General features: G+C 45.3%; 1 protein-coding gene across 4 annotated transcripts in view; it reads left to right on the forward strand.

Moving 5' to 3' along the window:
- The window catches only part of LOC137434994 (protein Jumonji), a 61070-nt gene extending 44316 nt beyond the window's left edge, over positions 1–16754 (forward strand). For all 4 annotated transcript variants that reach the window (XM_068128304.2, XM_068128303.2, XM_068128307.2 and 1 more), the window contains 7 exons: positions 2858–2972; positions 4341–4449; positions 4864–5046; positions 5323–5453; positions 11094–11280; positions 11544–11654; positions 11811–16754. In XM_068128304.2, coding sequence (XP_067984405.2) covers positions 2858–2972; positions 4341–4449; positions 4864–5046; positions 5323–5453; positions 11094–11280; positions 11544–11654; positions 11811–11876 — 902 coding nt within the window. In that variant the 3' untranslated portion in view covers positions 11877–16754. The remainder of the gene's footprint in view (positions 1–2857; positions 2973–4340; positions 4450–4863; positions 5047–5322; positions 5454–11093; positions 11281–11543; positions 11655–11810) is intronic.
- The last annotated feature ends 1639 nt before the right edge of the window (positions 16755–18393 follow it).

Consider the following 18393-nt stretch of genomic DNA (forward strand, 5'->3'; position numbering starts at 1 on the left):
AGAGAAACCCATTCAGGGCCACACGTTGACTACGACCAGAGAGGAAGTCCACCAGCCATGCGTGGAGATTTCCATGGAGAGTTTGATAACAATTCATGGACATCGCTGTTCAAATTTGAGGGAGACTGGAAATTTGTGACATTTCCAGAATTACGAGACATGGTCATTCTTTATTTTTTTTATTTTGCCACCCTGAATGCAGTGAAAAACAGCTGTTATGCAGAAAATACAACTGCAGGAAGTCTTCCTATTAATATATCTATTTATTTATTTTGCAGGTGCCACCATGTCTGGTGTCTGATTGGTTGTATGGTACAGCAGTTTCCTTGTCTTCAACGCACTTTGATCTTTATGGTTTAGTCATTTTGATGCGTTTGTTGATTAATCACGTTCAATATTTGCAAAGTTTATAATTTCTTGTAGTTGGACCGATGAATCAAAAGTGCGTTTCCCGAACCATGATGATAGAAGTCTTCATTCGTAGAGTTTGGGGTGTGCATCCCCTCGTCTCACTAATTTTAATTCACAAATAGCCCGGCTGGAATTCCCTCACTTCTATGATGTCTATATACATACACAATTTATAGATGGTCGAATACGAGTGCGGATATATGGCGTCCGGGCTCCCGAGAGTGAGCGCTCCTCATGGATTTTCAGGAATTATGTACAGAATGGACAGATATGCCACATGAGGATTCCAACAAGGGCCTATAGGTCATGTCTTCGGTCCCCAATCCTCCCAGGTGGTCCTATAGATACACATTTACATCGAGATAATTGGGGTCCTTTCTCCACACTGAACCTCCTGGACCTCTCCAGGAACTGCCCGGGTACAACCACGAGTTTTCAACTCATTCCATCCAGCGGTTCAGGAGCGCGTAGAAGTAAAACAAACACAAATAAAGAAAAATAAAACAGACACTTCTGGAATTATATTTGCCATTATCATCCTTCCTTTGCCTCCATAATTGCCTCCCCACTCTTGCCCCATGGCCTTGTTCAAGCACAGATTGAAAGAGGGCAACAAAGAGCCTTTTCATCACCATAGACATATGGAATGATGTATCTAGTCTAGTAGGAAGACTAGGTCCCCCTGCACCCCCCGGAGATATACTTCTAATCAGTGTTTCTAGATTGGAAAAAATGTGTAGAAAATGACTAGCTATGGCCCCAAGCTGAAAAAATGTCCCACATACCATTTTTATGCAAATTACTGCTGCAAATTTTATGCAAAATTATGCAAATTTTATGCAAATTTTTGATGAGGAGTAGAGTTGAGGGGTCTTTGAGGGCTTCATCGAGGTGCTCTCGGTTGCAAGACTGGGTCATTCTGAGAAGCACAGCAGGGTCAGAGATCATGATGTTCTCCTCCTCAGTGAATCTCTCCATCAACAGCCTCTCCATTGCCTCACACACTGTTTTGAGGCAAAAGAGGGACTTTGCGTAGGCCTTTCCACTGAGAACACCTTTGAGAGATCCACTTGTTACTAGTTGTGCCTCAAAGAGAATCTCTGCATATCCAGAACCACGCATCTTGTGTCCAGTGAGCATCCCGATGTAGTTCATGGATGTGTGGAAGGGTCCAATCGTTACTACATGACTAGCAAATTCATTTGGCCAGCGCCAGATGATGGGAAGGGCTTTCATGCAGACACCCAGATCAAATGTATTCAGGACCCATCTCTGACCCACCTCAGCAGTTGCTGCCTCGGAACGCTTCAGTAGCTCACGAACAACTGCGTTGTCTGTGATCGGTTGGTGGATAGGCGTGCAGTAGTCGACTGTTGATTTGCTGGGTGGGGGAGAACCAGTTGCAGAGGTGAAACCCCCTAGCCCAGGCACAGGCTGCAGGCCATTGCCATGCCATGCAGGCACCAGGCACAGACCGATCACAGACAACGCAGTTGTTCGTGAGCTACTGAAGCGTTCCGAGGCAGCAACTGCTGAGGTGGGTCAGAGATGGGTCCTGAATACATTTGATCTGGGTGTCTGCATGAAAGCCCTTCCCATCATCTGGCGCTGGCCAAATGAATTTGCTAGTCATGTAGTAACGATTGGACCCTTCCACACATCCATGAACTACATCGGGATGCTCACTGGACACAAGATGCGTGGTTCTGGATATGCAGAGATTCTCTTTGAGGCACAACTAGTAACAAGTGGATCTCTCAAAGGTGTTCTCAGTGGAAAGGCCTACGCAAAGTCCCTCTTTTGCCTCAAAACAGTGTGTGAGGCAATGGAGAGGCTGTTGATGGAGAGATTCACTGAGGAGGAGAACATCATGATCTCTGACCCTGCTGTGCTTCTCAGAATGACCCAGTCTTGCAACCGAGAGCACCTCGATGAAGCCCTCAAAGACCCCTCAACTCTACTCCTCATCAAAAATTTGCATAAAATTTGCATAATTTTGCATAAAATTTGCAGCAGTAATTTGCATAAAAATGGTATGTGGGACATTTTTTCAGCTTGGGGCCATAGCTAGTCATTTTCTACACATTTTTTCCAATCTAGAAACACTGATTAGAAGTATATCTCCGGGGGGTGCAGGGGGACCTAGTCTTCCTACTAGACTAATCAGATTACAGAACAAGTTCGAGTTTCAGGGCGTTTCGTCAATTTTTCAGTTTTGCCCTTTTTGGACTTAGAAATATGTATTGCAAATATGTAAATAGGGGACATGTATTGCAAAGCATTTCTCCCTCTTGTTCAACTGGGATTGAATCATAAATCTTGCCGGATGGTTACGTCATGAAAGCACGGCTTTGCCGTTGATGCAGTGCTCCTGCAGGAATTTGTAATTTGTTCATGGTGTCGGCAGTTCTTACAAATCTTATGACTCTGCACCCATTTTCCTCAGGTGTTACCGTACCTTGGCTGAACATCCGTATGATCTTCTCCACATCCATATGGTCTCGTAATCCATTCCACCTGCCCTGCATTGACTACATGCACACAGGGGCAGACAACATTTGGTGAGGGTTCTGCTCGTATTTTGAATTGTTCAAAATAAACTGGTTTTTTCTCAATTTTCTTTTAAATCTTAGCTTTGTTTTAAGAACCATCTACTTAGTACATACGCAAAAGATAGAATTATTCCCGCTGCTATACCCTCATAACCCATCATAATCATTCACCCACTCCGTTTACGCACTACCTCCTCCCCGCCTCCTTTTCCTTCATTCCCTTCCTCCCCAGCTTCCCTTTATCTTCCTCCTTTCCCTTCTCTTCTTCCCTTGGTTTTCTTTTACTCCATTTACACCCCCATTTCTAGTGGGCATGATATGTATATGTGTCTGCCATTCAACTTTGATATGTAGCAGGAAGCCATTTCCAAGGTAAGGTGTGGTATAGTATTGTTATGGTCGTCGGATTCGGACCAGTGTCTCAATTCCAATCCTGACAAAGCAATATTACGGTTGACCGGGGGTGGTCTCGAAGTCAAATCCTCCACCTGCATGATATCACCAACTTGGCGACGAACGTCGCAATGACTATGTGCCATCTGCCGAGAAAGCTGAATTGATCTTTACTTTGCTTTTCGGTGTACAGACAACTCTAATGAGAATCTGTAACTCTGTCCGGATCGACCTTTGAAACAGGATGGAAGCCTGAGCAGTGGCGTGCGTGATCCGGCAGTAGTTTTATAAAACCTCCGATGAGATAATGAAAACAATTTCTCATGATCGTGCTTTTTACCCACGCTGGGATTATTATCCAGATTCAGATACATATTATATAGTTATGATTCTCCCGCGCCCACAATAATCCGTTCAACCTAACTGTTTCCCTTAACCATCCACTCGACAAACATGACACACTGGAGAAATACACGACAATGACCATAGGCAAACCCACAGGTTGGCTAAGTGACTGGGGGCAGTTTGCTCCCAGTCCCATCATGAGGTCACTGCTCGTTCTGCATATCAATTGAGGAAGGAACAAGAAACGCAACTTGTTTGGCAAGCTCAGTGCATCCAGCAGCACCGAGGCGAACATTTATCGATCAAAAGCACTTTTATCGTCTCTCGATCTTATTATTTGTCTGCCGATCTTGATAACTGCTGCAGTGTGCGATCAACGAACTCCATTCATGTGTCTTAACTGCTTTTTCCACATCCTGCAGAGATAATTTCCAGCTGCTTGAGACTGTGTTTGACTTTTCTGTAGTTTTATGGATTTTTGATGGATTGAAGGAATATTTAACAGAGATAACAGAAGATTGAAGGGTCCAATTTGGTTCAAAGTTGAATACCATGTCCTGTGTCGGTGTTCCCCACATGTTAATGTACCACACCCTCCCCTACAATGCTTGTGTGTGTTTGTGTGTGCCATGCATGCAGGTACATTGTACCAGCCAGCCAGCAGCAACGATTGGAGGAGGTAGTAAAGTCTCTGCTCCAGGAAGTTGGACAAGATCTCACAGGCCTGGAACTCTTACAGACTAGCATGGTTTGATTATTCGGCTCCTGTTGGAGCTTAGATTGTTGTACAGTTTGCATGTGGAGGTGAGGGGACCCATGTGTGTTAAGGGGGGAAGAGGGGGGGGGGGGTAGAGGGATGGGCAGAGTGGAGTGCAGAGTGCTGGTGGGAGAGAAAGTGAACTGGAGGTGGAGAAAACGAGCAGAGAGGTACGGTGGTATGTGAGCAAGAAGAATAAACAGGAAGGATCGAGTGTGTATGGGTATGGTTATTAATGTAGTTGGTCTAAAAGTACAAAAAAACTTCGAATACAAAAGTAGCTTTATCAATTAAATTTTGACTGAAGGCTGTTTGAGAAACGAAATAATTATATGGCCCACCCTGAAACGAGACATTGATGGGCTAAGTCAGTTTCCCTGTTCCTCGCCATCACTTGTTGCTCAGGTGTCCCCGAGTGCTCTTCATCGTGCAGGGGTGCTGGTGTACCGGACAGTGCAGCAAAGCGGGCAGTTCCTCGTCACTTTCCCCGGTGCATTTACAGCAAGTGTATCTTGTGGATATTGCGTTTCAGAAGCCATCCCCTATGGCCCTGCCAGCTGGCTCCCGACTGGCTACCAGGCTGCCAAGGTGTGGTGCAAAGCCTAAGAGTTGAAGCTTCCAGCTAGCAATGAATGTCTGAAATGTGAAGGAAGATTATTCTCCGGTGTTATATACATTGTTCTTCGTTATAAGCTCTTTGTGCTTCAGTTAAAACTTCATGTGGTTCGATTCACATTATCTATGCCTTTGGGTGCTTTTGTTCACACATATGTCTCGGTTCACATTTCTGTCTCAGCTTATGCCAGAATGTACTTGTGCAAACACTGATGCAGTCCTGAGGTCATTATGCTCTCTTTTGATCAGGAGGTTCGTAGGCTACGTGCTCCTAGTGCCTTCCCCATGGACAAGCTGCTTTATCTCACAGCACTTGGTGAACTTGATGATGGAAATCTGCCAGCATTGGCACAAGTGGAGGCCCTGATCGAGCAGCTGAGGTATGCAACTCTCCATCCACACACCTGGCAAATGAGCCTGTCTCTGAGTCGCTTAAGACATCGTTGGCATTGCATTGAGACTTAAGCAATCGTCCTCTTAACATATGCATTTGTTCTTTCCTTATCCTTAAACACAAAAACACTAGAACAGCACTTGGTAGAGTGCGTACATCCACCAGGCTGAACAGTTTACGTTTTGTAGCCCACTGGTCTGCATCGATACCTTACCCAAAATCCATTCAGTTTGTTATAGTCACCTAACCAAATCATCCACCAGGTTTTGTCTGAATCCAACCATAACTGTTTGAGATGTCATTCTGTATATCGGTTTGGCCCTATCTCTCAATAGTGAAGAATCACTTGAATTTTTTTTAAATCTCTTATCCAGTTATGGACTCCGATCTTCACCATAATGTAATAAATTCGTCCTTGCCACACACCCAACCTGTCCACCAAGTTTTGTTATAATCCATGCACAACGTTTTGAGATCTTTTTTTTTTTTTTTTTTTGTATACAAAATCGAGGCTCGTGAAAGAGCGAACATTAATCACACAGAAAGACAAACAGACACACAAAACAAATAACATCGGGAGCGGTAGACAAGATGGGGAGAGAGGGGGAAGGACACAAACACAACATTTGAGAGCAGGGACCGAGAGACATGGAGACATCGAGAGAACTGTGGGAGGGAGAGGGCTTTGGGGGGGAGGCATGGGAAGTGGGGGGGGGGGGGGTGTGGGAGAGGTATAAAACATATGGACACTGCCAAGACTTCCAGGAAAGAAGTTGGAATTTCAAACAAGGTGGATCTGGGGTGAATTAGTGGGGGTAGAAAAGATCAAGGTTTTGGATGGGGGAAGATAAGAGATGGTGGTGAACAGCTGTTTTGAAGACCTGGAGGGAGGAGTGTGATTGAAGTGAGTGTGGGAGTTTGTTCCAGAGGCGGGAGAAAAGAGGAATGAAAGAGTGAAGGTGAGCAGAGAGCCGAGATTTCGGCAGTTTAACCATCAGAGGGTGGCTGGCAGATCTTGTGCGACCTGTAGGAATATTTGGGGGACAGAGCACAGAGAGAGCTGGGGGAGCAAGGCCGGAGAGGAGTCGGTAGAAGACAGAAAGACCACCTACCTGCCTGCGGTGAGTGAGTGAAAGGCCCTCAGAGATAGCTTCATCGCGGGAGATTCCAATGATTCTGAAAGCTTTGGATTCAACAGCGTGAAGCCGAGCCAGGTGTGAGGCAGGAGCACCAGCCCATAGGGGAGAACAGTATTCCATTGAGCTGCGGATGAAAGCCTTGTATGTGGTGAGGAGCTCAGGTGTGCCTAGGAAGGACTTCGCACGACAGAGGATGCCCAGTCGGCGACTGGCTTTGGAGGCCAGCTTGGAAATGTGGTTTTCCCAAGAAAGATCATGGCAGATGGTGAGACCCAAAAGCTTGAGCGACAGAACTTCTTGGAGAGGATTGTTGAGAAAGTAGATGGGAGGGTTGTCCAGTCGATCTTTTCGGAGAGACATAGTAAGAGTGTGAGATTTGTCAGGATTGAAAGACATGTTCCACATGTTTGACCAGTCTGTGATTTTGTCCAGGTCTTCAGAGAGTGAGGAGGCTGCAGACTGCCGATCTGAGGGAAGAGGAATGGAGCGGCAGAGAGTGGAGTCATCAGCAAAGAGATACAGAGGATTTTCCAGAGAGTCGGAGAGATCATTGATAAAGACCAGAAAAAGCACAGGGCCCAGCACACTGCCTTGGGGAACTCCAGCCTGAACGGGAAGGGGAGATGAGAGAAATCCATTCAGGGCCACACGTTGACTACGACCAGAGAGGAAGTCCGCAAGCCATGCATGGAGATTTCCATGGATACCATAGGAGGAGAGTTTGGTGAGCAGAGCTGGGTGCCAGACCGTATCGAAGGCACGTGATATGTCAAGGGAGACAGCTCTGATTTCCTGTTTGGCATTGAGGACCTCCATCCATTGTTGAGACAGCAGAAGCAGCATGTCCAGAGTAGAGTGACCTGGTCTGAAACCAAATTGATGATCAGAGATCAAGCCATTGGAGAAGAGGAAAGATTTCATATCCGAAGCAATGATGGATTCCATGACTTTGCTGATAATTGGGAGCAGGCTGATTGGTCTGTAGTTGCAAGGATCTGTTTTTGCACCTTTTTTGTGTAAAGCGGTAATGTTTGCTGATTTCCAGGATGCTGGCAGATGACCTTGAGCAAAAGATAGGGTGAAAAGAACAGAGAGAGGGTGAGATAGAGCGGCAGAGCAGGATTTTAGGACCCGTGGGCTGATGCCATCTGGTCCAGTTGCAGAATCAGAGTCGAGGTTTGACAAAAACTCCTCCACCTTGTCAGGAGAGAAGGTCACAGAGTCCAGGAGCAGTTTGGTTCGACTGGGAAAGGTGGGAACAGAGAGAGATGGGTTTGGGACTAAGGATTTTGAGGCAAACACAGAGTTGAGGCATTCGGCTTTGTCACGTGCGATGTCAACTGTGTGGCCATTTGAGGTAAGGGAGGGGATGGAGGGGGAACAATCACCAGAAACGGATTTGACCAGACGCCACCAGGATTTGGAGGAAGGAGACAGGTTTGAGAGTTCATTCTTGAGTGAGGAGAGATAGTGCTTCCTGGCACTCCTGAGGGTAGACACACACTTGTTCCGAGCTTGGTGGAAGGAACTGAGATTTCCTTCAGTTGGATTAGCCTTCCAAGAGGCAAAGGCAAGTTGTTTCAGGGCAACTGCCTCACCACAAGATTCAGTGTACCATGGACGGGAGGAAGGGTAAGACAACTGAAGGCGAGATGGGATAAATCTGTGCATGAGAGAGATCAGTTTGCTTTGGAAGAATTCCCAGGAAGAATTGATGTCGGAGGCAGTGGAGATGGGAGACCAATCCAGACGAATGATGGCTGCTTGAAGACCGTCCCAGTCGGCCTGAGTGAAATGCCAGACTCGTCGACGCTGAGGAGGCTCTCTGAGAATGGCCAGAGAGATGTCCACTTTGACAAGCACATGATCAGAAGAACCGATTGGAGCAGAAGAAGAGCAGCAGACATTAGCAGGGAAGTTAGTCATAACCAAGTCTAGAAGAGAAGATACTCCATTGGCTGAGATCCGGGTCGGGAAATTGACAGATTGTGTCAATCCCAGTGAATCACAGAAGTCCTTTGCTGAGGTGCCATGACTGGTGAGAGAGGAACCCACACCCAACCAGGTGGCATGATGACAATTGAAGTCACCACATATGAGGAAGAGAGAGTTGGGATGAGTGGATAGAAGTTGGTCCATGTTGTCGGACAGTGAAATGTAGATGGAGTCATCACTGTTTGGGGGACGGTACAGAACACATATGAACAAAAGGTGGGAGCGGAGAGGAAGCCGTAGCCAGAGGTACTCCTGGGGGTGAAGAGGAGAGAGGGCAGTGCAAGGAGAGTGAGGAAGAGAGTTTTTGATAAAGATAGCCACCCCACCACCAGGCCGAGGCTCAGGTCTATCATACCGGAGGAGGGAGTAACCAGGAAGAGATATTAAGGAATCAGAGACATCTTGAAGGAGGAAAGTCTCTGTTAAGCAGATCAAGTCTGGATTGTCAGAAGCAACCTGTATGGAGAGATCAGTCAGGTTTGAGCGAAGGCCCCGGATGTTTGAGGTCCATACTGTTAATGAAGAGAGAGGGGGAGCATCGGGTGCAGGACAGGGGAGGGGAGGAGTAGGGTAAGATGAAGGATGAGAGGGGGAGGTAGGGAGAGCAGTTGTTAGTGTGTCAGCGATTGCAGAAGAGTTCCAAGAAAGGGAAGGATGAGGAGGATGAAAGGTTTGAAGGTGAAGGGATGAGGCACAGTGAGGGGTTGTTTGAGGGGGGGCAGAGGAAAGAAGAAGGTTGGGGGGGGGGTGGAGGTATGAGATAGAAGGGAGACGAAGTGGGGAGGAGGCAGCTTTGAGGAGGAGGGGGGAGGAGGGAGAATTGGAGAGGAATGGTATGGGGGGAGATTTGAATGGGAGGGGTTGGGGGGGAGTTTTGAAGGGGAGGAGTGAGGGGGGAGTTTAGGAGGGGAAGGGCAAGGGGGGAGTTCAGGAGTGGAAGGGAAAGGGGGGAGTTCAGGAGTGGAGGGGCAGGGGGGGAGTTTAAGAGTGGCGGGGCAAGGGGGGAGTTTAGGAGTGTAGGTGCAAGGGGAGGGATTTGGATGGGAGGGGCAAGAGGGGAGTTTAGAAAGTGGATGATTAATGAAAGACGAACATTGAAAACAAATTGGGTTTGTTGTGATTTTCAAGTTAGCAATCCGGTTCAGAATGATGGAGGAGGGATGGAATGAATGTGAATTTAGACCATGTGGTGAGGGAGACGTATAAGATATTGAATTTCTTTTTTTTGAGGTGGAATGAGTTGGAGAGGAAATTGAGAAAAGCCTTTTAAATAGGAAGAAAAACAGCGTGTTGTAAAATACCACTGAGTAAAACACTGAAGGGGAAAGGTTATACATATTTAAATAATATTTAAACAGAACCGTGAACAATCTTATGTGCACAAAAATACCAACGGGGGGAGAGCCGAGAGGGACCACCACGAGTCACGTGAAGGGCAAACGGTGGATGGCAAGGAGTTAATGGGGGCGGGGCGAACAGCACACCTGGACAGAAAATACAGGATGAGTCAACAGTACACGTGGAGAAAGGAAAATAAATGTTTTTCGTTTTTTTTTTGTTTGTGTGGGTTTTTGGGGGTGGGGGGGGGGGGGGAGGTGGGGATTTAGAACGTTAGACAGAGTATTATGTTCGGGGTAGAAGGGAAAAAAACTAAGAGCCAAGCAAAACACGATTAAGATAACAAACACCGACGGGGGTACAACTACAAGGCCGCACACGAGGAGCAGAACACGATTAAATAATTACAAGTTACAGGAAATTCAAACCAAAAGTGCTATATATCGTTTACATAAGCTTCGTTATCATAACATGCTATATATCGTGCTATATATCGTTTTTGGCCCCATCTCTCAATAGTGAAGAATCATTTAGGGAATTCATGGATCTGGATCTGGATCTTCACCAAAATCTAATAAATTCGTCCTTGTCACACAGAACCTGTCCAACCTAGCGTTGCCTTAATGGTTAAGGTGGCTGGCTTAATATCCGAGGGTCTTGAGTCCAAGCCCCTGTCATGCCATTGAATTAACATCAGGTGGGTCGACTCGGCCTGTCGTCCTTCCAAGGTCGGCAAAATGTGTACCAGCTAACCGGTAAGGGGGCATTGCATCAGAGGCACAGCCACGCCCCCAGATAATTATACAGCCAGGCAGCCGCAGGCTGCATACAAATAATAATAATTTTAAAACCCAACCTCTCCACCAAGTTTCGTCCATATCTGTCAATAAATTTTGAGATATCCTGCTCACAGACAGACAAACAGGGGTGAAAACACAAGGTGACAGAGGTAATGAATGGTTGTCTGCTTATTCATTCATCTATTGTGAGCTGTTGTCTCACTTCTTCACATGTGGATGGATATAATTCTTGTCAACATATGAAATGTTGTGCTTTGGCATTGTGATGAAAATGAATCACAGGCTAGATAGACAGATTTTTCTTTTCTGCATCCACCTCTGTATTTCTTTGTAAGCAATCTTCCCTTTTTTCAGGGATAGAGAGGTTCTTCTTCGGAAACAGCTTTTTGCTGGTGGGCTGCAGTCCTCGGCGCGCTATGGTTGCCACGACAACCTCCACCCAAGTGTCACTGAAGTGCGGAAGAGACCACGGAAATGGCTTCCCATCGAGGCATCCGAGCGTCGTTGTCAGACTTGCCAGCAGCTCTGCTATCTTTCCATGGTATGACATCTTTGTTGTTTTCTATCATGTTGAACGTTTAGGAGGCATCATTCATTCGCCAGGCCTCATGCCTCATGTACATAGTGCAAAAGCTTCACCCATCTGCTTTCTTTATGCCTGTGTGAGCATCAAATAAATCTCATTGAGGTCACCAGTAATATCCTCGACATGCAGCATTTCCTAGCCTCATGCCTGAAATTCAATCCCAGCATCCTCATATTTGTTGTTCCTCATTTTTTTTGTATTGTGTGATGTGCTGGAAGGTTGTGGAGGAGAGTGAAAACGTGGTGTTCTGCCTGGAGTGCAGTCTGACTCACCTTGGGACCTATAAGAGTCCCAACGAGAAGCTGAAGCTTATGTATCGTTATGATAAGGTGACTATCTCACGTCGTGTAAAGGTGATACTGGACTTATGATGAGAAAGTGTATCACTTACTTGATCACAATTGCTTTGAATCTTTCTCGTTTTGATAATTTTCTTTCCGTGTGAAGGAATGGAGCTCATGGTAGTTTTGTAATCTCATCTTCAGGAGCAGATGGATGCTCTGTTGGACAATATGAGGAGCTTCTTGAGTGCCCACAAAGGAGACTTGTGACCCCCTGGTCTTCACACGTGAGGAACCTTTGCATCTGTTTAGGGTCCTTCAACTTGCAAAATTATGCTGCTGCGAAATCTTCACCATATCATCAAAGATGGAAACATAGGACTCGATCCTATAAATGTCCTTGAATTTCACCGCGGAATATCAAGAAATTTATGGTAGAACATACTGTGCTCGGCGAATTGTTATGGAACAAAGAACTTTTGTTTGATTGGAATATAGTTACCCCTGAAGATTTATGGGATATTTTGTGGTGCCAATCAAGGATATGATTGCCTGGTGGCAATACGAATAGTCACTGATATCAGTGATGACATTTTTTTATTTGTTTTTGATGTACCGTACTCTTTACAGAGCGGTGGTGCTGCCGAAGCGGTTTTTGAGAAGGGTTATACTATAGGTGGATTTGGCATTGCCTTCCCAGCATTGTTTGTCCATGCTCTATCCTCTTAAATGCTGAGCATCAAGCAAGGAAGAAGCACATACTATCCTTTTCTTTTAAAGACTTTGGTATGACTCAGCCAGGGTTTGAGCCACCGACCTTCCAGACTCAGAGTGCACGCTCTGACCATTACGCCACCGAGTCCGGTTAGTGATGGCGTTAGAAAAGCTAGAGAAGCGGGGGATGATTGGAGACAATCATAATGGATAGATGGCCCCCCTAGATCAATGAGTCGACATCGTGAAATACTTTGAGAGACAATTTTGTTCGACAACTTGTTGGGACCTCTTGGCCTCAGCAGTTTGCAGCAGAAACAACACCGGTTGTCCCAGATGCTCTCCTTCATTTACAAACTTCTGTTGGAGAGTGTCTGCCGACACTGCTGCGGGTGTTATCTCCTCTTTAGGTGCAAGGGGTTCTCGCAAATACTCTCGCTGCTTAAACGCTCTATTCTTTTTTGACTTTTTGGACAAAAATAGCACAACATGCTCGAATAGCGCAGATCACTTCCATGGCCATGAGCAGACGGAAACGATAAACTTCGCACTTTATTTGCTGTACAACACTTAGAACCCGACACTCGGCTCTCAGGAGCAGCCCGGAACTCGTTACGAACGTTTCCACTGCCCTTTGGGGGTCTCGGTGTTGGAGAAATCATATGCATTGCAAGATGTAGCCACGCTATACCATTTTATCCCTTTTTGGAGTTTAACGCACACGTTTTGAGTGTCACGTGGCATAAGATGCCTAAATGATGATCATTGTTCTTCTTGAGCTGTGATTGGCTGTGCACTAATATAAATACTGATTTGCTTTGAAAGTTATTTATATGTCAGGAGGGAGGGCTGGCAGGTTGGGGTTTAATGCCATCTTTGTTCCTACAAACTCCTGAAGGTCTCCAGCATTAACCACAAAATAAGACGTAGATTTAATATCACATTGTGTAACGAGCGTATCGCCAAAGCCTGCACTGCAAACAACACTGCCATGTTCGCAGCACTGATCAAATATGGATAATACTAATCATAATAATAATAAAGGGATAGTAAAAACTTTTTAACATGTTAGCATCAAGGACACCTGAAAATGTATTCTTTTAAAACTGGAAATATTTAAATATCATTTAAATATCCATGCTTTGCACAAAACACGTCATACTGTATAAGATACAGAAGCGCAGCAAGTAGGGCTTGCAATGAAATTCCAGTGTCACGGTCAAGTAATTACACTGACTCGCCATCTTTAATTACTCTTCTTCTTCTTCGTTGAATTTTGTGAGAGGTTTATTTAATTTTTTTGCAAGTTCATTTATGCACCGCATCGATTAACAACAACAACAACAACAACAACAACAACATGCATTTTAAGGCCATTTCCCTGCAAGAGCGGGGGTTAGCCTTGCGGTCCCCATGACAATGTTCTCCATTTTGCCCTATTTTCTGCATCTCTCCTTGTTAACCCCCTTGTTAACGCATTTCTTCTTCCACCATCTTTAGCCAAGTCTTTCTCGGTCTTCCCCGTCCTCTACTTCCTTCTACATTCATTTCCATCACTCTCCTCAACCAGTCACTTTAATCCTTCCTCAACACATGACCAAACCATCTCAACCTGTTCCTCTTCACAGCACCAATCACAGGCTCTATTCCCATCATCTTTCGCAAATCGCATCGATAAAGCGATCCATTATTTCACCTGGGGAAGAGGGAGGGGGGGGGGGGGGGGGGTAGTAGTTTGCATTTTCCAATGGCCGCCATAGGAACTTACCCAGATCTTTCGGCAATTGGTTTCCATCATCCTGCCCTCCTTTGGTATAATCAGAGTTTTTATTTGACAGGAGGGAAAGATTTATTGGCAGTATGTAATGACTAAACTTTAAGGCACCTTAGTGTTGTTTTGTGCGGTGTCCTTTAAATATGTGCCGTGTTCATTTTTTATTTAATGAATACAACAAGCATACACAATTTTCCAGTTCAACATGGAACAGTTTCAGTAATGTTTGACGTTTTATTGAGTACTCAACATGTTCACCTTCTCTTTAAATACACTTTTGGAGACTTGCTTCTTCTTCTCCTCCTCTTCCCTTTATAAGGCGTGAGATCCAATGGCACCAAGCTGATGCCCTCACCACAATACTCCTCCACTTCCCTCTGTCCTCAGCCAACTCTCTCCACTCTCCAACCACCCACACTTTACTTACATCCCTCTTCAAACAATCTTCCCATCTCAACTGCAGTCTACCTCTTGTCCTCCTACCTTGTTCCCTCAACCTATCTACTCTCTTTGTCATTCTCTCTTCCGCATCCGCACCAAGTATCCAGCCCATCTCAGCCGGCATTTCACCAATCTCCCCGCCGAGCTCATCTGCACACAAATCTCCTCCCTCAGTTCATCCATTCTCCTTCTATCCACCCTCTTCACTCCCACAATCCTCCTGACCCAAGTGTTCTCGGAAACCTGCAGCCTCTGTTGTCGTCTCTCTGTCAGTGCTACCATCTCTGGGCCGTAAAGGTAGACTGACGTTACACACGACCTAAGAACCTTCCCTTTCAATCTCCTTGATATCTTTCTGTCTGCCATTACTCCCTCCACCTTCCTCCACGCATTCGCACCCACCTTTGAACGTTGAATGAAATTGTCAATAATGTAAATGCAGACGGCACAGGATATGCCACGAACAGCATTGATGAACCGATTTGGACGTCTCGTCTTTAAAATGAAATCCCACAAAAAAAAAACAACTCAGGATGTCAGTTCTGGGGATCTTGGAAGGAAAGCAATGAGTCCACCATGGCCAATCCATGGAAAGAGAAGGCGGACATGTTGAGTAAACCACAAAACATCAAACGTTGCTCAAAGCATGTACGTTTCACCTGTAACGTTGTCTATGCTGCCTTGTTGTAGTCAATATATGAAGATGGGTACATGTTCAAGGGACACCATGTATTGGGATCATGCCAACGAGCTTTGGGATCTCGGATGGAGATTGATCCGTACAAAGCGTTCAGTTCGGAATTGTTCATGACGTGGCTGCTCGTTTGCACATTACAGATCGCCGTTTCTAATCACCAATGTTACTTGGCAAAAACCATAACCAGCACTTGAAGTTGGTACTTCCGTTTGGTTGTCAGTGGTTCTTCTTTGCTTTGCATGTCCTTCTTCTTCGTCCCTCGAACGGACGTTCGACCAGGTGTCCTTTGCGAAGGGTAGGCGAGTTACGCAGGCATCTTGAGCTAATTACAAATTCCTACCCTAACCTACTAGCTGGATACAGGCCAGCAGATGCTCCAAGGGGGCCCTGCACCGGTGGTCATTGGGCATCTGTTGGCTTGTATGTAAGCGAATGTGTTTTTCTGAGCACCATTGACGGGCAAGTGCTCTGGAATGTTATGTTGTCTCTCCATTGAAATTGTTTTCATACATTGCAGTTTGTTATGTTCATTTACAATCGGATCAATAAGATACACAAGTGAACCGGTCACGTCGGAGCTAGTTTGATGCGTTGGTATAAACAGATGTATCAACATCTGACTAATAGATGGTCGATGGTCATACTAGCTATAGTATTCAGTTGGGCCTCTATGGGCAGTTCCACACTGATGCCAGTGCTGGTATAACCAGCATATCATACAGGAGAAACCGTGGAAATCCGCTTCCTACTTTTCTCGCTATAATCCATGTTCTGTGGATTGCCACGTCCGAGCCGTGACCCTTTGCCACGATTAGACATTTTTCTTGTATTGAACTTCGAGGCAAGTTACCAATTCATCTGAGGACAGTGTCTAAAGGTCAATCTATTTATTACATATGCAATTATGGCAGAAATTTTGATCACCCTCTCCCTCCCTACAAGCCCTCCTCACCCCCGTACGCACTGCCATTAATTCCCCGACTCGCCATGTGTATGTACTAAATAGACACAAAACAAATACATATATAAGTGACATGAAGAATTGTTGAAGCAAGTAGCATTTGATAGTACTGTGGTTTTAATTTGATATTAAAGTAGATGTTCTTACTTTCATACTCCCTTGCTTTGACTGAGCATTGATCGATCGATGTTAAATGTACCATTCCTTGTAGATCATGGTATCGTCATTAAGAGGTCACCGCGATAATTTTCCTGCTTTCTCGGTTAACCAGCTTTGCTGAATTCAACGAGCAATCCTTCCACTACCACCACATACCTGGAATGTAATCCCTCAAGCGGAATCACCTGGCTAATCATTCGTTTTTATTATATATTTTTTTCTTGGTTCATGCATCCGCATTGTTGTCGTGTTTGTAAAAAGGGGCAATTATTTGTTTCATGTGAGGCCAAATCATTATCTGTTAGTTTGGCTGTAATTGTACATCATGTATAACTGCTGGAGAGAGTGCATACTGTACTTATTTCATTGTAAAGTGTGCAGAGAATAAATTCCTGTATTTTATGCTGTCTCGTGAGTTTTTTTTTTCGGCTAATGCTGAAATCTACGATAATAATAATATTATTGCCTTTTGACCTGTATTATTACAGCCCATGACCTGCTGTTTTGACCTGCTGCTGCCAACTTGACCTGCTGCTGCCATGACCTGCTGCCAATATTACCCCGCGCACACTAAGTGCGAAAAGCGGGATTAAGGAATTGGTTCACTGCTGTCTGTCTGCAAACATCAGTTTATGATCGAGAAACAACTTGATTTCAATTGAATGTTATATTTTGAACACTCATTGGAACATGAATTGGAAAAACAAAGCTGCAGTTTAGCAGTACTTTGGCTCTGAACTTTGGCCCGATCGCACGTGCACAGAGAGAAGTTTTCAGATAATTTTTCAGGTCTGTCTGGCAGTCAAACAAAATTAAAAAATCATTCCAAGTAGGAAACTTACTATTTTAAGGACGTTATAAGAACACAAACAACAGGCACGAATAACAAAAAAAATAAATATTTTTTGTATACTAAGTCTAGGCTCGTGCAAGACCTAGCACATATAACACATAATAAAGGGAGCGGGTAACAAGAGGGGGGGGGGGGGGGGAGAGGGAAACACAACAACAGTAGGGAACAGGGACATCAGGAGATCTGTGGAAGGGAGAGGGCTGGGGAGAGGTACACGGTATAAACAAGATGGACACTACTAGGAGTTTCAGGAAAGAAAACGGAATTTGAAGGAGGTGGATTTGGGGTGTATTTACAGGGGTGGAAAAGATCAAGGTTTTGGATGGGGGAAGATAACAGATGGTGGTGAACCGCTGTTTTAAAGACATGGAGGAAGGAGTTGGATTGAAGAGAGTGTGGGAGTTTGTTCCAGAGGTGGGAAAAAAGAGGAAGGAAAGAGTGGAGGTGAGCAGAGAGTCTTGATTTTGGCAGTTTCACCAGAAGAGAGTTGCTGACAGATCTTGTGCGACCTGTAGGAATATTTTGGGGACAGAGCACAGACAGAGCTGGGGGAGCAAGGCTGGAGAGGAGTTGGTAGAAGACAGAAAGACCACCAACCGGCCTGCAGTGAGAGAGTAAAAGGCCCTAGAATCAGCTTCATCGCGAGAGATTCTAATGATTCTAAAAGCTTTGGTTTCTACAGCACGAAGCCGAGCTAGGTGTGAGGCAGGAGCACCGGCCCAGAGGGGAGAACAGTATTCCATTGAGCTGCAGATGAAAGCCTTGTATGTGGTGAGGAGCTCAGAGGTGCCAAAGAAGGACTTCACACGACGGAGGATGCCCAGTCGGAGACTGGCTTTGGAGTCCAGCTTGGAAATGTGGTTTTCCCAGGAAAGATCATGGCAGATAGTGAGACCCAAAAGCTTGAGTGACAGAACTTCTTTGAGAGGATTGTTGAGGAAGTAGATGGGAGGGTTTTCCAGATGGTCTTTTTGGAGAGACATGGTGAGAGTGTGAAATTTGTCAGGATTGAAAGACATGTTCCACTTGTTTGTCCAGTTTGTGGTGTTATCCAGGTCTGCAGAGAATGAAGAGGCTGCTGCCTACCGATCTGAGGGTTGGGATATGCAGCAGCAAAGGGTGGAGTCATCAAAAAAAGATAGAGGATTTTCCAGAGAGTTGGACAGATCATTAATGAAGACCAGAAAA

The sequence above is a fragment of the Myxine glutinosa genome, chromosome 9 (genome assembly GCF_964187855.1).
Source record: "Myxine glutinosa chromosome 9, kmMyxGlut1.1, whole genome shotgun sequence".
Taxonomy (NCBI): Eukaryota; Metazoa; Chordata; class Myxini; order Myxiniformes; family Myxinidae; genus Myxine; species Myxine glutinosa.